The sequence below is a fragment of the Trematomus bernacchii genome, unplaced genomic scaffold (genome assembly GCF_902827165.1).
Source record: "Trematomus bernacchii unplaced genomic scaffold, fTreBer1.1, whole genome shotgun sequence".
NCBI classification, from domain to species: Eukaryota; Metazoa; Chordata; class Actinopteri; order Perciformes; family Nototheniidae; genus Trematomus; species Trematomus bernacchii.
Window position 1 is genome coordinate 450,262 of NW_022987565.1, and position 27,907 is coordinate 478,168.

General features: G+C 40.1%; 1 protein-coding gene across 1 annotated transcript in view; it reads right to left on the bottom strand.

The window, feature by feature from the left end:
• The window catches only part of LOC117478534 (myosin-7B-like), a 29,770-nt gene that overhangs the window by 696 nt on the left and 1,167 nt on the right, over positions 1-27,907 (bottom strand). The window contains exons 5-43 of the mRNA XM_034125520.1: positions 27,365-27,392; positions 27,136-27,229; positions 26,942-27,034; positions 26,790-26,853; positions 26,471-26,569; positions 26,011-26,114; positions 21,711-21,849; positions 21,074-21,192; positions 20,836-20,985; positions 20,192-20,362; positions 19,840-20,019; positions 19,091-19,223; positions 18,854-18,930; positions 18,458-18,545; positions 17,676-17,793; positions 16,261-16,384; positions 13,656-13,792; positions 13,367-13,537; positions 13,146-13,230; positions 12,456-12,698; positions 12,146-12,322; positions 10,890-11,035; positions 10,602-10,692; positions 10,363-10,520; positions 9,441-9,672; positions 8,909-9,035; positions 7,564-7,682; positions 6,815-7,011; positions 6,062-6,245; positions 5,787-5,952; positions 4,962-5,086; positions 3,995-4,110; positions 3,679-3,865; positions 2,966-3,175; positions 1,837-1,962; positions 1,271-1,361; positions 1,083-1,162; positions 614-718; positions 437-532 (exon numbers count right to left, since the gene is read on the bottom strand). Of these exons, the coding sequence (XP_033981411.1) occupies positions 437-532; positions 614-718; positions 1,083-1,162; positions 1,271-1,361; positions 1,837-1,962; positions 2,966-3,175; positions 3,679-3,865; positions 3,995-4,110; positions 4,962-5,086; positions 5,787-5,952; positions 6,062-6,245; positions 6,815-7,011; positions 7,564-7,682; positions 8,909-9,035; positions 9,441-9,672; positions 10,363-10,520; positions 10,602-10,692; positions 10,890-11,035; positions 12,146-12,322; positions 12,456-12,698; positions 13,146-13,230; positions 13,367-13,537; positions 13,656-13,792; positions 16,261-16,384; positions 17,676-17,793; positions 18,458-18,545; positions 18,854-18,930; positions 19,091-19,223; positions 19,840-20,019; positions 20,192-20,362; positions 20,836-20,985; positions 21,074-21,192; positions 21,711-21,849; positions 26,011-26,114; positions 26,471-26,569; positions 26,790-26,853; positions 26,942-27,034; positions 27,136-27,229; positions 27,365-27,392 (5,150 nt within the window). The remainder of the gene's footprint in view (positions 1-436; positions 533-613; positions 719-1,082; positions 1,163-1,270; positions 1,362-1,836; positions 1,963-2,965; positions 3,176-3,678; positions 3,866-3,994; positions 4,111-4,961; positions 5,087-5,786; positions 5,953-6,061; positions 6,246-6,814; positions 7,012-7,563; positions 7,683-8,908; positions 9,036-9,440; positions 9,673-10,362; positions 10,521-10,601; positions 10,693-10,889; positions 11,036-12,145; positions 12,323-12,455; positions 12,699-13,145; positions 13,231-13,366; positions 13,538-13,655; positions 13,793-16,260; positions 16,385-17,675; positions 17,794-18,457; positions 18,546-18,853; positions 18,931-19,090; positions 19,224-19,839; positions 20,020-20,191; positions 20,363-20,835; positions 20,986-21,073; positions 21,193-21,710; positions 21,850-26,010; positions 26,115-26,470; positions 26,570-26,789; positions 26,854-26,941; positions 27,035-27,135; positions 27,230-27,364; positions 27,393-27,907) is intronic.

The following is a 27,907-nucleotide window of genomic DNA, read 5'->3' on the forward strand; positions in this document are numbered from 1 at the left end:
TTTGTGTCCACCTGATTGATGTAAGTGCAGTATTCCCTCCATTTTTAGCTCTGTTTTTGGTCTCCACCAGTCTTTTACGTTGTTAAAGGCTCCACTATTTTCACCAGCTAGTCTGTAAATGTATCTCTCTTGTTTGCTGTCAAAACGTTAAAGCACATGGTTTTTGCGCAGCTTTTTTTTGTAAATCACCCTTTGAAAGCTTTGGGAGTTAACGCGAGCAGTACATTTCGGGCCGATAAATAACTAAATGTGCGTTGCTGAAAATTCAGCTGGCATTCGCTGAACTTCAAGCGACCCCTTTCACGTTGGCATTTAATGCATTATTGTTATTTTTTTTTACAAGGCAATTATAGCCCTGTAATAATCAAACTGCTTGTTTTTCTGACCTGTATAATCTCACTTTTACTGCAGAAATATAAGAGTTTCAAAGACTCACAGCGTTGTCTGCTTGTCTCTTGTAGCTCTTGACTTTGGTCTGAAGCTTATCGATGAGCTCCTGCATCCTCAGCAGAGTCTTCCTGTCCTCCTCGGACTGCAAAGAGAAAAAAGTTACACCGCAGAACATAGAACCAGCAGAACATCTGTGTACTGGTAACCTGTGATGTTTTCAGACCTGGTACGTCAGCTCTTTGACTTTCTTCTCGAAGCGACGCACTCCTTTCTGATACTCCTCGCTCTTCTTCTGCTCCATCAGCAGCTCCGTCTGCAGATCCCTCACCTGCACACACAGATACACCTTTTAATCATCTCAGGTGTCATTTGTACGGCTTTGTCTTTTTTAAGTCAATTTTCTTTCTATTGGCAACTTCCTACTGAAGCTATATACCTCTACAACATTGACATTAAATCATAAATCCAAGCAAGCACTTCTCAACTTTCATGTCATTAGCTGTAGTAGAAGTAAGCCCATCGACAAAATGAAACGTTAGACAGTAAAAAACCAGGGTTTAAATCCTCAATATCAATACATTACTAAAAGAAATACAGTCCTGGCTCAAACACTGCTTTCTGGAAAGATATGGAATGTCCAATTTCCGTCCCAGGGTTCTTGTCAACATTATATTTTGGGAATAACCACTCACTCTTGTCTCCAGTTTATGAAGCTGTTTCTTTCCTCCCTTCAGCGCCATCTGCTCCGTCTCGTCCAGTTTGACCTGCAGCTCTGTAAGAGAGACACTGTTAGAATCAACCTGCAGCCAACACATAATACTGCCACAGGAACACCAGGTAAACTCTTTAAATGACCACCATCATGTGCTTTTTATCGTACCTTTCACAGTGGACACCATGTTCCTCTTAATTCTCTCAATCATATTGCTGCTGTCCTGCTCCTTCTTCAGCTCCTCCGCCATCAGAGCCGCCTGGTGAAACACATATACACATTATTAAGTTACCTATCCTTAAATACTTTCATATATCAAGGAGAACAGAAAAGAAGAAGAAGAAGAAAAGGGGACCACAGAAAAGATTGGAAACACCACAACACAATAACTCAGGGTTACTGTGCAGTCCAACTCCCATACTACCCAACTAATTCATATGGCAGAAAGATATTTACTGACAAAAGCAGGGAACCAAAAGTACCAGGATGTCCTTCAGCATCATACGGTCACATTTTGCTTTTATATGAGCAAGTGTGCAGTGTGTAAAAGCTTAAGGTGCAATGATGGACACAATACTATGCCCCAACTGAGTATACATCTTCCAGTGTGCAACAGTGTGTACTTTGTAAGGGTTGCTGCAGTATACTTTAACAGTAAAAAGTAGAAGTATGGTATGGTAGGCATTGTAAGTTGAGGTTTTGTCAGAGGTTAAGGGTCAGAGGTCAGGACTGACATCAGTGATGGCCTTCTTGGCTTTCTCCTCGGCGCTGCGGCTCTCCTGCATGGCCTCGTCCACTTCCTCTGTCAGCAGATTCAGATCGGACTCCAGCTTCTTCTTATGGTTCATCAGACCTGTGTTCTGAAATATAGAAAAACAGCCAGGAAGTCAGTCAGGTTATTAATTTATCATTCCGCAAGTGGGTCCTGTGGTGGAAATTCCACACTTAATCACCTTCTGGTGAGAAAAGAACAAATATACAAGCTTAAACCAAAGTTGTGTTATTTAATAAAAGGTTATAGCATTTAACAGAATCTATTTTATTTCCAGCTGGAAGGACAGATAACCTGCACCATGTGTGCTAAAGAAATCTGACCACGTTACATTACATGACATGTCACTTGTTAGACGCTTTTATCCAAAGCGACTTACATACTCAATACTGTGGGCAATCCCCACAGGAGCAATTTGGGGTGAAGTGTCTCAGGGACACAACGACATGCTGACTGCAGTGGGGTTTGACCCCCTGATCCGAACACTGCACCACACGCCTCACGTTACACAGAAAAGCAATGTCATTTATACAGAGGAGCAGGAAACAAAAAGGACATAAGACAGGTAACATCCGTATGATCATTTGCCTGACAACGGTCCAGTGGCACCCTCCTGTCTGTTCTGCAAGAGAACAGAAGGTTGCCAGTCTTTTGTATTAAAGGTGTGATAAAGCCTGGGAGTGACAGCCCTAGTTTACATTAGGACTGATACATTCAAACTGCGGGAAAATCAAACCAGAGAAGGAAGTTATACTTAAATGAGACTTAATGATAAATGTACTACAAAAGGTCCAATTTCATTCATCACATGGCAAGAGTAGCTGTCTGAAAAGACGATTGTGGATGATTTGGTGTCAAAGTAAATGTCAGTGAGGTGGGAACATTTCCTCAATGGGGCATCCCTTCTGTATGTGTGTGTGTGTGTGTATGTGTGTACAAGTGTGTGTGTGTGTGTGTGTGTGTGTGTGTGTGTGTGTGTGTGTGTGTGTGTGTGTGTGTGTGTGTGTGTGTGTGTGTGTGTGTGTGTGTGTGTGTGTGTATGCGTGTGTGTGTGTGTGTGTGTACAGGTGTGTGTGTATGTGTGTGTGTACCTGTGTAGAGAGCAGGTTGACCCTCTCTGAGAGCTCCAGCAGCTCGTGTTCGGCCATCTTGCGGCCGCGGTCGGTTTGCTCCAGGATCTCACGCAGCTCCTGCTCCTCAGACGTCAACAGAGAACAGCGACGGTCCAGCAGGACGATCTGTTCTTTCAGCTGATTGGTCAACTGGATCCGATCCTCCAGATCCACCTGGTGCTCTTTAACCTGTGAGAGGACACAACACAATGAGATCTGTTTCAACAATCGTAGGAGGAGCGAATATTGGGAGTCTTGTTTGCCCTGTTTGTGAAGATGTATTCAAGTCGATCGAGATTCAAGCGATTCCTTCAGTTTTCTAGATCAATCCAACTTTCCAGCTTGACAATTATGAGTTTTATTGTCTTTCATACCTTATTTTGTTTTGGATGAGATGAGCCTACCTGTGTCTGCAACCATTTGAAAGTATAGAAAGGTTAAACTAGTAGAACAAGTCCTAAATTCATCATCACTGGAGGAATTTGGTCTTGCTGGCATTTTAGCAAACATTTTAGCTTCATGAGTAACAAGAACCATGATTCAGGAGATTCCTTTGGATTTATAGTAAACCCAACCTACATCCTGCTTAATAGCTCTGGGAACCTTCAATAAAGCATCTACCATTGCCAACTTGACAATAAGGAGTTTATAATCTTTTATACCTTATTTTAATTTGGATGAGATGATCTTACCTGTGTCTGCAGGTGTCTGATGATCCTCTGGCTCTCGGCCGCCTGTCTGTTAGCGTGTCCCAGCTGAACTTCCATCTCGTTCATGTCAGACTCCATCTTCTTCCTCAGACGCACCGCCTCGCTGCGGTTGCGAACCTCCGCCTCGTAGCTGGCCTGCAGGGTCTCCAGAGCGCGCTGGTGACCACGCCTGGTGGACAGCACTGGTATTACTCATCGAATGCAGGCATCGTACATAAAAAGTGTTTATAATTGTCACAGTTTTTATCACTGGTTAGTTAGAGCTTCATCTTAGTATTTTATTTTATATATTTAGTACCTGAGGTTGTCTATCTCTTCATCTTTCTCTGCAATCTTGCGCTCAATGTCGCTTCTGATCTGCTGCAGCTCCATCTGGAATCTCAGTGTCTTACTCTCCTCGTGCTCCAGAGTTCCCTGGTGAGAAGAGAGTTTTTTGATACTGTAATTTAGGTCGCATTCACACCAGCCTTGTATAGTCCGTTTCAATTGAACCCTGGTGCGTTTCACCGCTTGGTACGGTTCCTTTGGGTCGGTGTGAACGCAGTCCGAGACCTCTGATGTGAACTAAACAACCGGACTCTGGTCCGCTTAAAAGAGGTGGTCTCAGACCGCTTGCTAGTGAACTCTGGAGCGGTTCATCGCTGGTTGAATGCAGTCCGCACCAAAACACTGGAAATGTAGTATTTACGAGTCACAAGAACGCGGATGTCTTCAAAATCTTTAGCGAAAGAGTGAAGCAGAATGAAGTGTTGAACAGTGTCGTGTAAAAGTAAAAATGCTCCGTCAACTATACATAAAAGTCAGAGCCACCTGTCGTTGGTGAAACGCCCCTCCTTACTGAAGGACGTCTCTCATTATATGTGTTATAATGTTTTTTAACGCACGTCGTCTGATTATATAATCCAATGCACCGTCCGCTAGATCTGTTGATATGCTCTCAGCTCTCCAGATTAACAGTAGCATGAAAATAACCTGCCGATGCACCATGGCGGAGGCTCGGTAGAAATTGCCAGGATTTGCGTTTTTACCCCCTTATGTCTGACCAATTGTTGAACAGCATTTCCGTGCACATGACTTGTGTTTAAAGTTTATAGTCCGTTTGAGCTTTGCCCATGTGAACGCAAACCAAACGTTCTGAATTAGTAAACAATGTAACAAACTCTCGTCTGGCGCGCACCAAAGAAGCGGACTATTAGGTGTGAATGCAACTTTAGTCAACACTTTAGTTTATTTAGAGAAGTATGTAAAGCAGTTCAGTCAGTTACCTCTGCTTCCTCCAGAGCAGTTTTGATATCACTCTTCTCCATATCCAGGATCTTCTTCATCCTCTCCAGCTCAAAGATGGCCTTCCCTCCTTGACTGATCTGCTCCGTCAGGTCGTATATCTCCTCTAGAGTTCAAACACACTCGTTCAGTCAATCAAAGACAATATTCATTTAAGTCAATAACAGTCTTGTATAGTCACCTTTTGACGATTGGTATCAAATCTGTTACACAAGCCCTTTAGAGGCGCCCACTTTGATCACAAGGTCTTTTGGTAGACAGAAAAGACCACAGACTCTTTGGTCTGATGTCCTTTGTGAAACATTCTGACCATTTCCCAAGGCTTAAGGTAAAGAAAGTTTATAGTTAATTGTTCTGGATTTGTTTTGAGAGAGATGAATAAGAAGTTCCTGTAGTTTCACGTCCCCTTGTTTGCATGCAGTCCTGTAAGCCGTAGGGAACCACAGCCATCAATGTCAGGAAAATACCTTTCTTGTTGGCAGTGGACTGCTTTAAGTGTTAGGTTAGTCATAGTTGTTTTATTGTGTGAACCACACACATCCACTGTAAAAAAAAAGTAACAAGTTTCCTAAAATACTTGGATATAACGCTGGATAACTACCGTAGCAATCAGCATAATTGACCAGGCATGTTTGTAGCCTAAGTTAGGGCAGAGAAACAGCGATGTATTCATTGTTTTTTCTTTGCTTAAGTTTGCTAGTTATAAAACCTGCTTATATTCATAGCAAGATATAACTCAAAACCTGACCAAGCAGAACCTAGTCCACCAAAAGCTGTTGATGCTGCTGCTCAGATTCTGGGAGTACCTTGCAGGTTCTTGTTTTCTCTCTTGACCGTCTCCAGATGGTCCAGAGCTTCTTCGTAGCAGTTCTTCAGTTTGAAGAGCTCGGTGCTCAGACTGCGCGACTCTTTCTGCGATGCCTCCAGGTCCGTCTGACTCTCATCAAACTTCAGCTTCCAGTCACCCAACAACTGCATCAAGCAAAGAAAACATCAAACTTCTCACAAAGTGTTGAGGCTTGTTTTAAACATCCTCCATTGTTTATAAGTATTTTGAGGGTTATGGTTGGTTTTTGTTGACCTTGTCGAAGTTGCGTTGCTTCTTGTCCAGAGCCAGAGCAGCAGAGTTGGTTCGTTCCAGTTCAACCACCAGGTCTTCGATCTCTGTCTGCAGACTCAACTTGCTTTTCTCCAGTGAGGAACATTTGGCATGAGATGATTCCACAGCTTCCTCCGTGTTCTGCAGTTTGACGACCAACTTCTTCCTAACGACAAACAATTACAAAAATAACTTAGTAAAGTACAGAAGGACACTTGTAATATAACGGAGGAAATGACTGATGTACTGAACTAAATAGGGTTTACATCTGCATAACTTCCATCCAGTATAATCAAGGTGTCATTCATTCAATATGCTTCCCAAACTCATGCATTTTTTCTGAAACCTGACTATTAAACACCTCGTAAAAGTGGCCTAGTGTACATAAATCATTAATTATAGTGCCTACACATTTTTTTTCATATAATGACGCTGTGGTTAAACGTGCTTGACACGTACTTCAATTAATCAAGTATCTTATTTTTCCTCATTTACCATGGAATTGTTCATTTACCATGGACAATTCTCACAAATTCAAGGTAATATGGGATGACTAAGTGATCATTTTGGGAGTATTCCTTCAGATAGAACGCCCTGATGTTTGTGCTTGGGCATAGATCCTCTGGGGAACATGAATATTCACAGCTTTGTTAAGGGTATTTCAAAACTACCTAAACCAAATAGCATCGATAGTCATAGCCGTACAGTAGCAATAGTAGTATCAGAAGTACTAACTTGGCATCCTCCAGCTCTTCTATCCTCATCACGGCGTCCGTCTCGTACTTGGCTCTCCACTGAACCACCTGCCCGTTGGCTTTGGACAGCTCCCTCTGCAGCTCAGCCTTCGCCTCCTGCTCCTCCTCCAGCTGCTCCCTCAGCAGACTGCTGTCGTGATGGGACGTCTGCACTGCATGGGCCAGCGACACACGGGCCTGAAAGACAAACAAATACAACCTTTAACCACATACCAGATACTCTTATCCATAAAAAACTGTTGGTAAAATATCACTCGTCACCTTCAATAATTAGGATACATGTATTTATAATCCTTGCATGGAAGTAGTCATCACATACAGAGCATTTGGTACAACTATTTCCTGAACAGTGTCCTTCACATGCTGATATACAAGAGAGGGAGTTACACAGTCACAAGATGGAGGAATACCGGTTCAAAGCAGTATACAATGTTTAGTTCAGATTAGCTCCACGTCAGAAATGATCATGCTTGTCATATGTCTATCTCCATAGAGGCTGAATCATCATGTTAATCACATAGCTATCATATGCCGAAAACAGTCCTGATGCTCTTCTAGGTAATCATACATCCTGTTAGGTACACAGCTACGTAGGGCCTTTGTTATCATGTGCTACTCTGATATTGGAAGAGTACATTCAGTATTTTCCCAACAAAAACCTTCATCAAAGATAGTTTACTTCTTTGAATCAACGTAAAAGTGTGAGAATGAATGAGTATGTAATGTTACTTTGCTCTGCTCCTCCAGCTGCCTCTTTAGGTCTTCAGCGTTTTGGCACGCCCCCACCTTGGAGCGCTGGAGCTGACTAATCATAGCTTCCCGCTCCTCAAGACGACGGCTGTACTCGGCTAAAGAACAACAAAGATAAGAAGAGAAACAACGTCAAAACAGAGTAGGTTGAGTCCAAGCCCCCAAGAAATGCACCAAACATTGAAGTAAACTTTCATAGTGGCCAAACGGTGGTACTACAACACTTGTGTCAGTCCGTGACATCATTCTGTCACACGAATATCAAATGGTCGGTGACGCAGAGATCAAGGAACAGACGTGACAGCAGCACAGCGACAACACACACGGAGCAGTCTGCTTTCTCCACCAACACCAGTCCAGAACTAACAGCAGAATGACCCGCTCTGAATCAGGCCCTGTCGCTGCGCGTCAGAGACACACAGGGAGGGATTTGTGTTTTTTGAAAAACACTCGTTATCGTCATGTCAGGTTTTTGGTGGATTTAATCAAGTCTTGGATTGCAGAGTATGAATGTCCTCTTGCTATTTTCAGTTGATAAATACTTGTGTAAGTTTGTGAAGGCAGGAGGAAAGCTTCCGCGATCACCGTCTCCTCTCCGTTCCTCCAAACCCCGCCCCCTCCCTGAAAATAATGAGTGACAGGCTGATAGTGACCCGATAGAAACTTTATTATTCACTTAATCACTGATTGAGATATGATGAAGCTAACTTAATCTCATACATTCATGGGATTTATGTAACAGTAAGACAGAGAATGTAAGTGTGCACCCACATGCACTATTTTTGTTTTTATAATGCTATTGTAAATACTCCTGCTGTTTTCAGACTCAAGTCCTGTGTGTGATGCATTCAAGACATTCAGTGTCTTTTTTTTTAACAGAAGACTGTAGCTAGAAGCTGCAGCTAGACTGCAGAAGTATTAGTTTTTTGTTTTTGAGGATGGAACCATTTTCACACACAGATATAGGGAGGCTAGACCTATACAATTAATTTATTATGGTTTATAATTTAATGTCAAGACGAAGAAGAAGAAGAAAAAAGATGGCTGAACAACTGTTCAGTGTCAATCCTGTGGAGATCTCCAAAATAATGTTCAGCTTAAGTCTCAGCAAAACTCACAACATTTCTGGAGCCTTGTAGACCCCGAAAACTATAGAACATTCACCAAGCAGCACTGAAAATGTCTGCTTTATTTGGTTCTGTTCTACATACCTTTGTGAAGCAGCTTTTTCTGACATGAGGCCCAAAAAGATAGTCCTTTACACATTAAGAGAACCTTAGTAGGATATTATGCTGGATAACGGAAATTGTTTGTTTCGTGGTACCATTCTCTGTAACGGCTCTCGCTTTCTGAGTAGAAACGTCGGTCAGTTGTCTCTGCAGCTCCTCCGCTCGGCTCCTGCTTTCGTTCAGCTGGTCCTCATAAACCTTGCACATCTTCTCAGCAGCAGTCTACAAACAGACACACAAACACACACACACACACATGTCATTTCAAAGTTGTTGGTGAATCAGATTTCAAATTGAAGTTGTGGTGCAACAAAATTAAATGTTATCTAGATCTAGAACTGATATTTAAAGAGAGGTTTCAATTTAAAAGTTTCAACTACTTTTTAAATTTGGTGCAACAAGATTTTTTGTTAAAACATGTTTTAATCTGGTTTGAAAATGAATCCTTTTTCCTAATAAGAGTTCAAAACCAGAAACACTTAATATGACCATCCTATCCTTGTAAACAAACTTTTGTATTGCCTCCTTACTCAACATAACAAGTAGGATGATGTTGATCAGGTGTAATACTCCTTAATTTTGTTGAAATACTCCTTTAAATCTGCATAATAGGACATTGTTATCCACCTTGTTCCTGGACAGATGCTCCACGTTGGCAGCCAGGTCATCGGCCTCCAGCCTGTACTCCATCTTCTCCTTCTCCAGTTTCTGTTTGATTCTCTGCAGATTATCGATCTGCTCGCTGAGCTCCGTCACCGCGTCCGAGTGCTTCTTCCTCAGAGTGGCGGCCGTCGCCTCGTGGTGAAGCCCCGCCTCCTCGAGCTCCCGCCGCATCTTCAGGAAGTCGGCCTCCCTCTTCCTGTTTGACATCAAGGTAGTTACAATTTAAAATCACAGGAGCCACGACTCTGTCTGAGTGAAGGCACCTTCCAATCGTCATTACAATTCATTCTGAGGGAACTTGAATGCAGAAATACATTTTTATGACAGTCAAAACCTCCAGGATTTGATTTTAATATATTAATATCATATGAAACTAGAAAATCTAAGCTGACTTCGCTCTTTAAAGTGACTGGTTGTGAGCTTAAGGGTAAGCACAGTCTTGAGAAACGTTTTGATAAATTGACAAAAAGGGGAATTTCTGAGCAGTTGCCAAAACAGAAGTAATCCCAATCCAATCGTTGACAAAATGTAATAGTTTCAATAGTTGTTGTGTCTTATTGTGGTATTTTGGAGTGCTTTTTGATATTTGTATCAATTCGTGAGTGGTGGAAATGTGTTCAATTTGGCACCAAATCTGTGTAACAAATGGTATCAACACAAAAATTCCAGCAACAACTTTCCATTCCTAATCTTCAAAATGTAATAGGCACCAAACCAACCATGACCAGATAATCTTGACATCCTTTTGAACTGCATCTCTAATCAATCTTTTAGATGAGGCATGCCACTTCAATGTGGCATATACTGTACTATTGACTTGCTATATCCCCCTAAAAAAAATACATAAATGAGCCTATGTAAGTTACTATGAGTTGATGCTGCTGACCTGTTGAGAGCGATCTGAGCAGCAGAGGCTCCTCCGGCCTCCTCCAGTCTCTCTCCCAGTTCCTCCAGTTCTACGGAGATGTCGTTCCTCTGACGTTCAGCTTTGGTGCGCCACACCCGCTCTGCATCCAGCGCCTCCTCCAGCTCCTCGATACGAGTCTGAGGAATTGATCACAACTCAGAGTGAGGAAGACGAAAATCAGGAAGCTAACATTTATATTCTGAATTATTACTACTAACCTGCAGCTCTTTGATCTTCTTCTGATAAGCAGCACCCAAACTCTGTTCATCCTCCAGTTTGGATTGAATCTGAACCGTTTCAAAGTCTTTTCTTTAGGGAGCAATGGAAAGAGACGGAAAGAGAAATGAAAATACCACATAATTTGTAGTGTCAGCCTTTGTTCAAACGTAACGTCATAATGTGTTAGTAGAGCTTGGTCCTTATGGAGAATTTGTCTAAAAGAAAAAGATAAAATCATTGGCTAAATACAACTTAAAATCTACCAGCTCCAGATATATTTGTCTTACTTTTTCATTTTCTCCTCCATCTCTTCCTTCTGATTCTCCATGTTCTTCACTGAGTCAATAGAAAGCTTCAGATCCCCCTCCAGCTTCCGTTTGGATCGTTCCAGATCAATCCGCAACTTCTTCTCAAGCTCCAAGGAACTTTCTACCTATAGGGAAGAAAGGGGGATGCTGTCAGACACCAGTACCTTAACCCAGTGGTGTACTAAAACCCTAGAAGACACTTTATGTTGGTTTTACTTAATTTGCTACCCATCTGCTAGCCAATCTAATGACCATAAGATGGTTGAGTAGTAGTAGTAGACCGTTTTGGTGGTCCTTGGGAAGTATCTACTGGAGCTTTAGGATTCAAGTTGTCATAAAGAGATAACAAAAGGTCCATTAGGTGGTATTTATGGTCACCTAATGGGCTTAATGTGGTCTTTAGGTTGTCCTTTTGGTCCTAGAAAACTCAAGCCTCTAGTGGCCTTTGGGGTGGTTGTAGAGGTCCTGTTGTGGTCATTGAAGAGGTCCAATTGGTCATTTAGGAGATCCTAGAGGTCTTTAGTTGTTTCTGTTGGGGACCGTAGTTATCCTTTAGGAAATTCAATAGGTGATGAAAGAGTTCAAATCAAGTTCCTTTAGAAAGTTACAATGGTCCTCAGGTTCCCACTGACCATCAGGCAAGATTCAGAGATCCTTAAGGTGGTAATTTCACAGTCATAGTACATTCTGTTGAAAAAAGTCAGTATACTATTTTTTCAAAAAAAGTCATAATTTAGTAAAGTCATAGTATAGTTTGTAAGAAAAGTCACAATTTAGTATATGTCAAAAGTCATGATATAGTTTGTAAAAAAAAAGTCATAGTATACTATGTCAAAAAAAGTATTTAAGGAGGTTTTAGATGTCTTGTAGTTGGTTACTTTGGTCACCAAGGAGTGTGTAGTATTGGTTCTGGGGGTTCTTCAGGACCTTCAGGAATGAGGTCATCATTAAAGAGTTTCTTTAGGAGGCCATTAAGGAGGCTCTATGGGTATTTTACAAATAGATCTTTAAGACAATTCTAGAGGTCTTTTAGATGGTTCTAGAGATCATTGGCAGAAAACAATAATGGCTCCAAACAGCTACCTGGAGGTACTCCAAATGAAACGTGTACTTTCATTTATAATGTTGTATAAATGTAAAACTTTAAGTAGAAAGACGGATAAACATTAACACAGTTGTTCAAATCTGGACAGACAGTTTTATTCATCATTTTCTTTAGGTCACTTTTTACTTACATTGTCCACTTGTTGCTCCAGCCGAGCTTTGGCCTTGGCCAGCATGTTGACCTTGTCCTCCTGGGCCTGAAGGTCAGTCAGAGCCTGCTGGTGAGCTTCCTGCAGGGCCACTTTCTCTCTGGTCAGAGACGCTATGGATTCATCCAGAACACACATCTCATTGGACAGGTTCTTCACCTGGGCAAAAATAAAATAAAAAAATCATCAATTGTAGCAGACAAAGGCTCTCAAGCTAAAAAACAAATAAAATAAAATAAAAATAGTTAAGTAAAGGAACCATGCAGTGATACATGGTTGTAAATGTACATACTTTGTTCTCCAGTCCATGTCTCTCTTTCTCCACTTTAGCCAGAGTCATCTCCAGGTCGTCCACGTCTTTCTTCAGGGATATCACCTCCTCCTCCAGCTGACGTTTCTTGGACGTCAGCGTGGCCGTCATCTCCTCCTCATCCTCCAGACGTTCCTGCGCTTCCTTCAGCTTCGACTCCAGAGAGATTTTGGACTGAATCAGCTGGTTGCAGCGGTCTTCTGCATCGGACAGGCTGTCCTGCTCCTGGATGATTAAAAACATGAGACATTTTAGAGATATTGAAAACAAGATTAAGAGAGATTAACTAGTCTCACGTCAAATTGATTCATCTACTTTAGGAAATCCTTTATTTTCATCTGAATAAGTAAAAGTCAAATTTGGAGATAAATGGTATGGATTAGATAGCAACAAACTGCAAACAAATAACCCAGGAAGATCTAGCAGACTTGTAAACACACCCATGAGGATCCCATATAACTTCATTTTATAAAACCTTGTTAACAAACAAACTTGAAAGATGTTAAATTGTGACATGACATTCATTTTCAAATATTATAAACGTGCAACCAATAACATTTCGTTGAGTTTGAGTTATGGGTAGACACAATTTGCATGTGAATAGTATAGTATATATTGATTGGACTTTCCAAAGTATGGTATTTAAATCCTTTTAATTTCAGTGTTACTCACAGCTTGGAGCTGCAGAGACAGGTCGTCTTTCTCCAGAACCAAAATCACCTGACGCTCCTCCGCCTCCACTCGCTTTATCTCTGACCTGACCGAGAAATTACAACAGATGGTGATTAGTCATATATCTGTGTGGATGTAGTTCATTTTACTCAAATAACCCTGCTTTAAAACATGTAAATAATAATGTACACAGAGTTTAAAGAGCCGACCGGTGGACAGACCTGTCAAAGGCCTCTTTTAACTTGTTGTACGCTTCTTTAAGGGCAGCCAGTTCTTTCTCCACCTGGGCGCTCCTGAGCATCGGACGCAGCTTGTAGAACAACATCATCCAAGGCCAAGTCCTCACAGAGAAGAACGCTCTGAGGTTGAACTGGATCACCAGTACAGCATCCCTGAGAGGAAGAATTATAGACCACACTTGTGTTTTTACCCAAAGAAATATCATACACTTACATTTTTGCTGCTACACTGTATTTTATCAATAATCTATCTGCTGGTTGTTATATTGACCTTTGAATCATCATCTTTTCTCGGGCCATCCTCATCAGCTTCCCTCTGGCCATGGCCTGAACAATTGTGAGGATCTCAGACAGACGGGTGTCCCTCATGTCCTCCAAAAGACCCAACAGACCCGCCTTAAAAAACACCTGAAGAAAAAAGACAGAACAGTTTGTCTTTTTTTTCATATGATATGTGGTATTAACAGTAGACCCAGGAAGCATTCAAATAATGTTGGTAACACTTTATATTAAGGTACACAAATTAACCATCAACTAGTTGTTAATTAACATGCATATTAGCATATTGGCTCTTTATTAGTCATTATAAAACACTTATTAATGCCTTATTCTACATGACCATATTCTACAAGTAATAAGCCATTAGTTGAGAGTTTTTCCTCAATAACCCTCTAAGTAGTGCTTATTTATTGCAAGTAAGGAAGTTGTTGTACATGAGTTTTGGTCTTAATATGCTCTGCTCAATATGGGCCTAATAAGGCAGTAGTACACAAGAATAGTAATTCTCCCATAATAACACTTAACAAATATGATCTATTCTTATGTAACAAGACATTAAACTATAAGTGTTAATTGTGTCTAAATAACTCAAAATTAGGTAGGCCTATTTATATCTAAGAATATGTTTTGGGGTATTGAAAGTTCAGCTACCAATAGCAAGGTGATATTGCAACACAGTCTCACGGCATTTCGTGTTATAGTCACGAAATTAATCTATTGATTCGTGTTCACCAACACGATTTCGCCATTTTTTTCGTGTCACACAGAACGATTTTAAAAGCAATGTAAATAATAACAAATTAGAAGGAAAAACAGATTTAAAAAAATACAGATTTAAGTATTCTGACACAGAACGATTTTAGAAGCAATGTATTTATATTGGTAGTATGTTTCATGCCTGCACCAAATAATAACAAATTAGAAGGAAAAAAAGATGACAAAAAATACAGATTTCAGTATTCTGAGGCTCTGAGCCCCATTTCTTTTCCTCACTGACGGCAAAAAAACTCAGACATTATACAATTTCAAATAAAAGGGATAGGGTTAGGCTTAGGGTAAGATATTGAGTAAGAAAATGTTTTTATGAACCACACAGCTTCTGGTCTTCCAAGACCCGACCGGACAAAAAGATGTGTTGCAGGCACGAAACATACTACCAATAGAAATACATTGCATTTAAAATCGTTCTGTGTGACACGAAAAAAAGGTGAAAATCGTGTTGGTGAACACGAATCAATAGATTAAATTAATTTCGTGACTAATAACACGAAATGCCGTGAGACTGGGTTGGATATTGACCTGTATGTTTCATATTTGCATATTTGTAACATTTGTACTGAAGGTTAGACAGGAAACCGGGTACAGGAAGTAGGAGAAAGTGAACTGAATAGCATGGCAGTAGACATCCATGAGTAGATTGCGACTGATTTTCCCTATGCAACCTGAAGAGTAAAAGGGTCTAGTCCGTCAGAAAACAATGACTGTAAGTGTAACTGTAAGCCTTACACTTACACTGTAAGGATTAGTAACATGAATTGTGTTTATGTGATGACATTTGGAGATGTTTAAACACAATGAGAAAATGCGTTAGCATTCGCACTAGCATTTGCGTTAGCATTCACGCTAGCGTTAGCATACACGGTAGCGTTAGCATACATGCTAGCATTAGCCATACTAGCCTGTATACATGCTTATTGCACAGCTAGCATTAGCTATATTTACCTTGTTTACACTTAGCGGTCCTATGTGTTAATCTGTGTATGTTACACTTGCATGTATGAGATCATTAAGTGCCTTGTAACTTCTTTTTTTATAGTTTCACTCCGTTTGAATGTCAGTGGACTGCAAATAAGTCAATAAACTTGACATGTTTTGGTATGTGTCTGAACCTCTCATTCGTGGTTCATTAATAAAACAGATATGTCAACCTGTGCCTACATTGTTCATGTACTGTTGAGGTTAATTTCAGTAGTTGTGTGCTATAATGTATTTACAAAGTGTGAAGAGGAAGCAACTTTAGAATAGGGAACCTGTTCAGGTCAATTAGAGTCAAACTACTAGCTTATTGGTTATGAACAAGACTTCACTTTAACATAGGGAACATATTCTTAGATAGAAATACCCAATTAGAGTCAAACTACTAGCTTATTGGTTATGAACAAGACTTCACTTTAAAATAGGGAACATGTTCTTAGATATACATACCTAATTTTGAGTTATTTAGACACAACTAAGACTTATAGTTTCATGTCTTGTTACATAAGAATAGATCATATTTGTTAAGTGTTATTATGGGAGAATTACTATTCTTGTGGTACTACTTCCTTATTAGGCCCACATTGAGCAGAGCATATTAAGACCAAAAGTCATGTACAACAACTTCCTTACTTGCAATAAATAAGCACTAATTAGAGGGTTATTGAGGAAAAACTCTCAACTAATGGCTTATTACTTGTAGAATATGGTCATGTAGAATAAGGCATTAATAAGTGTTTTATAATGACGAATAAAGAGCAGACTAGCTGATGGGGAATTTGTGTACCTTAATATAAAGTGTTACCATAATGTTTGCTGTTGTATTAATCACAGTGCTGTACCTTAGTGTGTCCGAACTTGTACTGGCTGTGGTCAATGTCTAGAGAACCAAGCAGTTTCTCCACAGCCTTTCTGCTGTCCACAAACGAGTCCTCAGGAATTGCATTAGGATTGAGGATGCGGTAACTGAGAAAGAAAATTATAAATGGGTTATTTATGAGAAGCAGTCTCGAAAGTACTTACAGAGGGAAAACCCTGATGACTTAACCTGTTAAGCCCTGAGCCTGTTTTTCAGGCTTTTTTTAAAAAAGGGTTCAATTAATAATCTTTTTTCTCAAAGTAATGATAAACCTGTGAGTTGGATGTAGAAAAGTCAGAACAATATAGATGTTTTTTATTTTAAAGAAAATTCAGATTTTACATAGTAAAAAACTGTAAATTATAGTGTCCGTCCTAAAATTATTTTTTACTTATAGTGAAACTACCCTTGGATGATGGTAAGGTAGTAGACTAAAAGCTTTAGGAATCCAAAGTACAACATATAATAAGTACCCTGTATCAAGATTGATGCAAAACAAGTGACATTTGACCTTTTTAGAGAGGTTTAGCCAAAAACACTCCACCTCTGAGGTGATTTGGGTGGAAATGTTTTTTTTTCCATATCTCTGGCCCCCCTTTGTCGATTTTGATGGTTGACACCTCTTTCTGACCGTTAGAGCCAATATAATCGAAGGGGGAGTCCCCCACACACACTCATTGTAAAACAAAAAGGTGGGGGCTTTGCGCATGTAATTTTGCATTAGAGTGAAACTATTTCTCGCTCTGACATCTAGAAACGGAAAAGCATGGATTATCAATCTCATTGCTCATGGATTATCAGAAATCCTTTCAAAGGGACACAGACACATTGGATTAACCTATGGATTAACTTCAGCAGCGTTTTTATCGTTTTAATGCCATTGAAGACCACTTTGGAGAGACTACAGAGCCAAAGTAAGCATGTTAGCATTTTTAGCTACCTAGCGCCACATGTTTTGATGTCTGTTTTTGTTTATAACGTCGCAATTTCGTATAATTCAGTGATAATGAGGGTACCCTTCGATTCTGTGTCACCTCACAATGTGAAACGATGTCATGGATTTGGAGAAAAGATAAATAATAAGGTTTTGTGAGTGATTTTCGGTGTAGTAATCTGTTAGCATTTTTCGCTCGTTGCTAATTCAGAGGCTCAGTGTTAGCATTGTGGGTTTTCTTTTGAAAAATAAATAAAAATTATCAGTTAGATGAGTTTCTTCCCGTTACATGGATATAAAACATTCATAGTTTATTAAATGAACGTGCTCTCAGACACTGTTTCCTGCAAGATGTTGCGGAAGTGCCCCGGTACCGGGGTCTCTCGGGCTTAACAGGTTAAAAGACAAAACTGATCAGTAAAACAACGGAAATGTAAACCTGTGTGGTTAGGTTTGGGACTGACCGTTGTTTGAACTCAGCATACAGGATGCGATTTGGGAAGCCCTTCCTGCAGATCCTGATCCCCTCGAGGACTCCATTACACCTCAGTTGGTGGAGGACCAGGAAAGGATCCATCAAACCTGGAGAACAGATAAGGATTCTTGAAAGATCTTAAAGGTCACCTATTATGCAAAATCCTCTTTTTCATGTCTGTTATACATAAACATGTGTCCCCTCTGTGTAAAGAGATTCTGAAAGTTTCAGCAAAAAAAGATTTGCTCACTTTTTGTCCTGATCCATTTATATAAAAACCTATCTGAAAATGAGCTGATCAGATTTTGGCCACTTTATGATGTCATAACGATGTTTTTGCTTGTTTAACCATTAGCCAATAACCAACCAAGGTAACCCCACCCCCCACCTTATCACCTGAATCTCTTCATAGAGCACCATTGAGTTATTTTTAACCAAATATCTCTCAGAGGGGCGTGGGGAGTGGCTCCTTATTTTCATCTAAAGTAAAAGACAGAGAATCAGCCCTTTTGAAACAGAGGGGATTATGGGATGCTACAATGCACGATCTGTTTGGTATTTCAGACAAACACTTCAGAGACATGTTTTGTATATATCTGAGACTTATAATATATTGATGAAAAACAGTATAATAGGGGACCTTTAATTGACTGTGCCAAAAATAAGATTCTATCTGAAGTGCTTTCACAGAATGGGAAACATTGATGCTAGGTTACTTTTACTGTAAACGTGTGGCAGTAACTTTTAGTTTTGCTGCTGTTGTTTGGTTACCTGGACTCTTGGAGTTGTTGGGGATGATGCAGCGCACAAAGTGAGGCTGAGTGTTGCGGAGGTTGGCCATCAGCTTCTTTAGATTCTCCTGCATTTAAACACACAAACAAACAAACAGTTGGAGAACATCTATCCTGTATGTCAAGAGTCTCAAGCTGCAACAGTAAGTCGATGTGGATGCTGCTTTTATAATTGCACGTAAGCCGCATCCCCTTTCTCGGAATGACAAAAATGGCAGCAAGCCCCAAAACCAAACTTTCTGATCAACAGTTATTATATTCTGATTAAGGCTGTGTTTTTAAAAACATAGACACTATCAGTATTTTGTCTGTTTATTTTATGTAAGTACATGATTCTGTTTTGCTTTCCCGCAGGTCTGATCAACAGTCAACTCACCTTGTTGAGCTGTGAAACCGTTTGGAAGGAAGCAGCTCTCCTTTTCTTGTGTTTGCCTTCAGCATTTGGTTCTCCAGCTGAAACAACAGAAATAATTATACCTGTTTACAACGTACACAGTTACACCATGTTCACCTGTATTTCTTATATCTCTTTCCTTTAAAGTGTGCGGTTCTGCTCTTGTTTGGATTGTTTGGAGTCTGTTGTTCAGTTTGTTTATCTATGAAGTGTAGTTACCCATGTCAGAGCTGATGTAATCCCCAAACAGTCCAGCCATTAGTTTGTGGGAGGATTTCATGAACAGAGTCACAACCGTCTCATTCAGAGGATCTCTGTTCTTATCCAGCCATCCTGTGATATTGTATGGAACCTGTGGGAAATACAAATACAGAACAATTTTGATAATATATTGATTATTTTATAGAATTCTCCAATGTGATATAACTCCATACAGGCGCTTCTATGTGAATTCTCTTTATTATATCCCATAGTCTCCTTTGTGTCAATCAGTACGTGTCTAAGCAAACAAAAATAAGGAGTTCCCCAAGGCTCTGTCCTTGGGCCTATTCTTTTCAGGATTTACATGCTCCCATTAGCTACATTTTAAGTAATCCAACATTTTTCTTATTATATTATTGCAGATGTTTTAAAGGTTTACATAACGACTGAGATAGGTCCAAAATAAGCAATCATCTAATTTGCCGAGTTTTCTAGATAAAACACAATAAATGTTTTTGTTACCAAAGTACTTATCTTGAATCCCTAATACCAGAATCACAAGTGTGGTTATGTTACAATAAAAGGTCTTGTGTCTTAAAAATACCTTTAAAATGTTTTGACACTTTCATCGTAACCAGTGAAACTTACTAAATGTCCATATATTTAAAAATGTTCACAACGAGATGGAAACCAGTTGGCCAGTTCTAATTGGTGCCTGACTAAGCAAAGTACCTCTAACAGGATGAAGAACAATAGAAAATACTCACCACTCCAGCATAATGAACAACCTCAAAGTGGCTCTCATATTTGCGCTTCTTGTCCGGCCGCGGACGCAGGAAGTTGGGCGACTTCCCGTGATGGTTGTCGTACAGTTTGGTTTTGAAGCTGTTGTCCGTGGCCTTGGGGAACATACACTCCTCCTCCAAGATGGACAGAATACCCATAGGCTGAAAAATATCCTCATTAACATGTGATTGTATTTTTGACCATGGAGAATCATTCACTGTGATCTGACTTCTCTTGTACCTCGCCTATTTAATAAAACCTACCCCTATGATGTCAAATACTTCCACTTTTAAAAAGAAATTAATTAATTCAAGTGAAAACACACAGACACACCCGTTCTATGAGGTCAATGCAGGCCTGTAGGTCCAAACCGAAGTCTATGAAGGTCCACTCGATGCCCTCCATCTTGTACTCCTCCTGCTCCATGATGAACATGTGGTGGTTGAAATACTGCTGCAGCTTCTCGTTGGTGTAGTTGATACACAGCTGCTCAAAGTTATTGAACTACAGAAACAGAGACAAACAACAGTTATGTGGCTTTGTATCACAGGCAGAAAGAGATAAAGCAGAGATTGTATAAATATTTAAAGCATATGTCCAAGAAACCCCAACTGCCCCATTTAGAAAATGTTCAGTTAACCCTAACCCGATAGTTTATCATGTTTCTTTTAAGCCATTTTACAAAAGAAAACGGTGCAGAAAATGGTTTTAACAGATCTATTTTGTAATGTATTGGTTTTCTTTATCTAATTTTTGACCCAGGCTTAAGTTATCTTCCTGGGAAGGTCACTGAAGCTAACTGAGCAACAATGCTAAACTTGATAAACTACCAAGTTAAAATGGATGAATCTCTTAGTTGGATCGATGCATCTACAGAGATAGGTCCAGGATATGTTTAGCAAAGCACAAAGACTCAAGGCAGGTAGACACAATTGTTGGATCTTGACTAGATATATGTGTCACTCTCTCCTCTTTACCTCAAAGATCTCAAAGCCGGCGATGTCGAGAACTCCGATGAAGTACTGGCGAGGCAGAGCGGTGTATAAGGAGATGTTAATGCGCCCCACCAACCACTTAAACATACGGTCATAGGTGGCTTTGGCCAGGGCTGCCACTGCATAGTAGACCTACACAGAAAAAACAATGAGAAAGGTCAATGATAGAAAAAATAAATCAGTTTTTATGTAGACAATAGACGTATTATTTGATTGATACCTGTTCTACAGTCTGCCCTTTAACGATGTACTCGTGTCCAACTTTGACGCGGGGGTTCAGCAGGCCTTTCAGCAGCTCCGCAGAGCTGATGCCCATCAGATAGGCTGCTTTATCCACACCTTAACACACACACAACACACACATATCATCTCATCTGCCATTAGTACCCATTAATGTATAAATGAAACTTATCAAAAAGCAAAAGAAGTGCAAAACCCATCGATGCAATTACAATGCCCATTTGAATATTTAGTGCATGGTTACAAATAATTGGCTTGCCTTGAAATCAGTAACAGGTTTCTAATAATTTGAAATGGATATCTGTCTATATCTGAGTCTAAATATAACTGAACTGTTACAAATTCCTCCCATATCTGGCCACGCAAAGATCCAGAGCACATTTTAACTTGTATTGCTTATTGTTTTTAAATGTTATTCTTATGCTTTCTTTGTAATAATTTAGTTTACTTAATTTGAAATGTACTTTATAAACAAAGATACTTTGCCTTGTTATATATCTGCTTTCTCTGTCACAAAATTATTGATGTATCTTTGTGAAAATGACAGGTTTTCATACTTTACTAAGCATTAGCTGGAGTTATATCTGATATTCACAATGTGTGAACGTGTGTCTTACTCTCGGTGCCGTCTGCATCGGCCTGCTCCTCTCTCGGCCTCTTCTTGAACTTCATGTTTCCAAAGTGCATGATGGCTCCAACGATCTTATAGCAGCCGTACTTCTCCTCCGGAGTGAAACCCAGCGTGTCCATGGCGTGCTACACACACATGTACAGAGGTTATAGTAGAGAACAGCAGAGGTGGGAAGTAGTGGAGTACAAATACTTCGCTACTGTACTTAATTACATTTTTCTGGTATCAGTACTTTACTCCACTACTTATTTTTCTGATGACCTTTTACATTTACTTCTTACATTTTTAACACAAATACCTGTACTTTCTACTTCTTACATTTTCAAAACAGGCTGGTTACTTTAGTTTGAATGTGTGTTTTGGTGGCGTGATCATTATTATTTAGAGTCATTGCGTGCCTATTGATTTGAACACGATCCGTGTATCCATCATTTCCTGGTCTTCTCTAAAGAAGAGGGACCAATGAAAACGTTGTCATGTTGCCGTTGTTCAGCATGGAAACATTCATTAGCTAACAATGACATTATTGTTCTATTAATATAAAGGGAGGTCAGGTACTCTTTAAACAGCTGGTAGTTATGGGTACTTTTTACTTAAAGTGGACCTATCATGCTATATTTAAATGATATATTGTAGGGCCATACCTATATAAGGTATATTTATACGTTTCTGTTTTCAAAATACCAAACAGATCATGCATTTTAGCCATGCCTCATTTCGCTCTATTTGCTGTTCTCCAGCCCTGTTTTTGCAGGGGCTGATTCTGTGAGCTGCAGCTGACTACGCCCCCCTGCAGGAGAGGGGAGCCGCTCTGATCAAGTCAGAAGAGGGGGAGAAAAATAGATCTCCGTCCTCCGTGTTTTATTTAGTGGGAATGCTGATACAGCATTCCAACTATATGTTATGCTACGGACAAAAAGTTTATTATTCCGTCGACTTATTTTGGCCCTCTTCTCCTCCCACATTCAACATCGCAGAAACTCCGTTCAAACATCAAAACGTTCAGCTCGGTCGGGAATCGCAGGCTATTACTTTTATCATTCATAACTTTCATAATTCCAGAGATACATCCCATAATTCATCACATTTTTAACCATTGAAGTCAATGGAGAAAATCTTCAGACTTGAACAATCTTCATGCGACTTCAACTGCTAACTGTTCATTCATACTTTCACTCAGAAACCTCATTCCAACTTTAAAATGTTAGACATCTTTCTGACATTATTCGTGTAACACAACTTTTAAATCTGATTCTTACTTTTAGAGATATTAAACATTGTTCAGACCTTGTTAAAGAGGTTTTCTTCAGATTTTAACATTAACTAGAGTGCGTGATGTCACAGCTAGAGTGGAGCAAATCTTGAAATTTGCCTTCATATATTTTTTTAAAACTGCCATAATTCCCAAACCCCACATTCCTGAGACATACTTTTTTCATGACAAACGTAGGAAAACACCTCGTAGCTTGAAAAATGACAAATAATTAAGCAAAAAATAATTAAACAAAATGCCTCTTGAGGGCATGAAGTGACAAAAATTTTCAACATGTCTCCATTAAAGCCCATTGTAATTTCAGGCAGATATTTCCTCACAGCAGCAGCCGCACACCTTTAGTTAAACTGCCAAAAAGGCCACATTATTAACACGAAAGTACACAAAAATTACACTTCAGATACTCACCTTCCTTGACATGCTTCACGTTTTGAAATTTCACAGATATCTGTTATCGTTCTTCCACAAAACGTTCACATGTAAGAGGTTTATCTCTCATTCAGAACAATGCAAACCTTTTGATCTCTACAGAGCTCGTTAGCTCAACTATAAACACCTGTGTAATGGAACACAATGATGTCATCACTCCAACTGACATGCTCAGAGCAGCAGACTTCAGATAATGGTTAATGGTCGTGCCCTCAACAGCTCTACGTCAATTATGGGGTGTCATCATATGCCGTTCAAGAGAAGAGGGCGATCAAGAGTCAGTTCTAACTGTTCATTTCATTCTCTCTCTCTCTCTCCTCTCTCTCCTCTCTCTCTTCTCTCTCTCTCTCTCTCTCTCTCTCTCTCTCTCTCTCTCTCTCTCTCTCTCTCTCTCACACACAATGTTTCAAACGGCCCAAAACTTCACAGGTTTGGTAACGATGCAGCCATCAACGCATCTAAGCGTATTATGGGGTGTCATCAAATGCCGTTGCCATGGCGACAGACCACTCGCCATGAAAAACGATGTCGCTGTAAATCCAATGGACACGGTCCAATCATCCCCTAATCTTCACTTGTATATCACCGGTCCATGCCTCAACAGCTCTACGCCAAATTTGAAATCTCACCATATGCCGTTTCCATGGAAACGCATCCCTCGCCATAAAACACAATGTCCCTTTAACTCCTATAAAAATGTTCAAAAAGTGCTCAAAATTCACATGTGTGCTAACAGTCCAGCCGTGAAGACATCTACGAGACAGTTTTGAGATTTCTTCAAATGCCGTTGCCATGGCAACACACTGCTCGCCATGAAACACGGTTTTCTCATAACTTCAGTGAAAATGCTTCAAACGGCCCAAAACTTCACAGGTTTGGTAACGATGCAGCCATCAACGCGTCTAAGCATATTATGGGGTGTCATCAAATGCCGTTGCCATGGCAACAGACCACTTGCCATGAAGCACGATGTCGCTGTAAGTCCAATGGAAACGGTCCGATTGTCCCCCAAACTTCGCTTGTATATCACCGGTCCAGCCCTCAACAGCTCTACGTCAATTATGGGATTTCTTCAAATGCCGTTGCCATGGCAACACAATGCTCGCCATGAAACACGGTTTTCTTATAACTTCAGTGAAAATGCTTCAAACGGCCCAAAACTTCACAGGTTTGGTAACGATGCAGCCATCAACGCATCTAAGCGTATTATGGAGTGTCATCAAATGCCGTTGCCAAGGCGACAGACCACTCGCCATGAAGCACGATGTCGCTGTAAGTCCAATGGAAACAGTCTGATCGTCCCCCGAACTTCGCTTGTATTTCACCGGTCCAGCCCTCAACAGCGGCCCAAAACTTCACAGGTTTGGTAACGATGTAGCCATCAACACATCTAAGCGTATTATGGGGTGTCATCAAATGCCGTTGCCATGGCGACAGATCATTCGACATCAAGTTAGTTCAAAAGTTTGCAGTTCAAATATTCTGCTGCTTTTCCAAGCCTTTTTACTTTCTTTTCTTCACTCATCACACATTCAAGCCCCCAGTGTTCATGTATCATTTCAATCTAAATTCTTCACTTTCTTCTTACACATTACATTTCAGCATAGCAGTTTAGCGTCAGCTTTTCAGCATAAAGCATTCTTCAGGAATTGCATTCTCTAGTTATAGCCTATTATTATATAGAGTCGTTATTCATTTGTTTTAAAGCTCAATAAATAACAAAGAAGACCTTTGACTGGCACTTTTCTAATTTTGTCCGGAAGATTTAAACTTTAACGGACATCTTGACCGGCGAAAGAAAACCTAACTGAAACTCTGCCGCACGGTCCCCTCGTTACTCGGAAGAGGCGGAGAGGTGGGTGTTTGTCATCTGCTGGTGGACTAACCGGAGATAATTACAGTACTTGCCTCGACGGGGAGGGATTGCATTGAATTACAGCAGCGGGAGCAAATGCTTGCCTCGGGGGGGGAGAAAAAAAGCCACAGTGGAGAATAAACAGAAGGGTAACCATGGTAACCATGCACGGGAAGTCTTCTTCGCTGCTTTTGTGGCAGACTACAGCGCCACTTACAGGCCTGGCATATGTACTACAGCGTCTCCAGCGCTTTCGAGCGGCAATGGCCGGCCGTGGCCCAACCCCACATTCCCCTGATAGGTGGAGAGTTGGCCCAATAGCCGTAGCGCCACTGTCCTGACGTCAGGACAGTGTTCAAATCTGGATCAGTTTTTATCAGATCCGTTGCAGCCCCTTTTTTAGAGATTTGGGTATGGAGGAAAATAGAGAGGGTTGTGTTTTCTGACACTTGGTGAGTTCCCTGGAACACCGGGGACACATATTCATGTATAAAAGACGTACAAAAGTGCATTTTGCATGATAGGTCCCCTTTAAGTACATTTCAAAGCCCATACTTCTTTACTTTTACTTGAGTAAAGAAGTTTAGTCAGTACTTCTACTTTTACCAGAGTATTTTTAAACTTATTTAAACACGAGTATCTGTACTCTGCTTGAGTAAAGGATGTGTGTACTTTTGCCCTCTCTGCAGAACAGTGTGTTTTTCATGGGTTCCAGAGCGTGTTTCTTACATCAGTGAGTTTCAGCTCCTCTCCATCGTCAATGCCTTCTACTGTGGTCACACCCTGGGAGCAGAAGTGGTAATCGTGGGCGTTGGTGGTCACCAGCAGCATGTCTGCAACACAGGGCAGACACTTTATTATCTACCATTGAATAATAGCTCTTAGCTATGCAGATAAGCAGAGACTAGACAGGTTATTTCATGCTCTTTCTGCATATCATGTATTTCTGTTTGCCATGTATATAAATGTTATGTTCATAAATGTTGTATGTGACGGGACTACGGATGGAAACTAGCTCAAAGCTAAAAATCCGGCTCATTTACATTTAAAAACATTATTTTGTTTAAAATGTTCATTAATGTGCACTGTCCCGGTTCAAATAAACAATTAAATGAAATGAAAGTTATCATGCATATTTTAAGACATATATTTGATACATGCACTGATATTGATTGATGTGAATCTTTACCTATTAGTTCTGGTTTCTGATTGGACAGGATCTGGTAGTAGATGTGGTAGCTTCTCTCTTCTGACTGCTGGAACACAACTCTGGACTTTTCCAGAAGATCTAACGAAAACACACATAAATACACTTACTCAAGTGGACTGTACTACTATACTATTGAATACAAGTAAAAAGAATAATGGAATAACTTGTGTTTTCTAAGGTATAATGGCAAACACAGCTTAAAGTGTGCTGACTAAATGTAAATACTTTCATTATCAGACTTCAAATTAATTTCAAGCTAGCAAGGACAGTTGTAGGGAATCTGACAAATCCTACTCACAGATGTTGATGTCAGCAGATGCCAGCTTTCCTGTCGGTCCAAAATGAATTCTGATGAACTTTCCCTGAGACGCACAAACACAGAAACAAAGTCTTTGTCACACAACACGTCCCCCTCAGCTTCAGCCTCGGCCTTTAAGATTTGAAACTCACAAAGCGCGAGGAGTTGTCGTTGCGGATGGTTTTGGCGTTACCGAACGACTCCATGGCGGGATTAGCTTCAATGATCTGGTCCTCTAAAGACCCCTAGACACACAGAGAGAGAAGCTTATACACTGCACTTATGAGACACATTAAATCCTTCAAAATAAAATTAGTTTACAGATAAAGTTAAGAATGTGACCTACTCCTTTTTTCAGATTTTCTCCCATAGCAGCAACGATGGCAAAGTACTGAATCACCCTCTTGGTGTTGACTGTTTTCCCTGCGCCTGATTCACCACTGACAGGAGGAAGCAACAAGAGTCAGATCAAATAACAACACAACGCTGATTAAGGTTTTCTTTATGTTGTGGTTTATAGTGTATATTTTGACTTTATGACGTTGCATTTGTTGCAAAAAAATGCCTATACTTACGTGATCAACATCGACTGGTTCTCACGATCTGTGGGGTAACATTTAAAAAGATGAGTACAGTAGCTGAAAATATTCTTAATACTGAAAGGTTCCAAAAACTTTAAAGTGTTATTGTTTTTTAGTTCAGCCATCTTAGGAGACTTAGGACCAGAGGAGCATGAATCTAGCTCTGTATTTAACAGTTTTACAATTTAGGTGATGCATGTTTTCTGTCATGGAGAGAGTTTGATTTGTACTCAATTGATACCACAGTACTTTACATAAACTCAAATGTAACAGTGATATAATGGATTTTGAGTTGCATTGACAAACTACTTTTAATTCTAGTTAGCCTGGAATTGTAGTTAGCCTGGAATTAAAATAAGTTTTACAATTTGGCAATAGAAATGAATGAATTAACTCTATGAAACAACTTAAGGAGATGTTCTTCTGTAATGGAGAAATGGACATTTGAATAGTGCCAAAGTATCTAACAGTAGAAACACTAACAATGGGGTGTAAGGCCAGTTAGCCTTTATCTCACCAGGACAGTTGATTAATGAA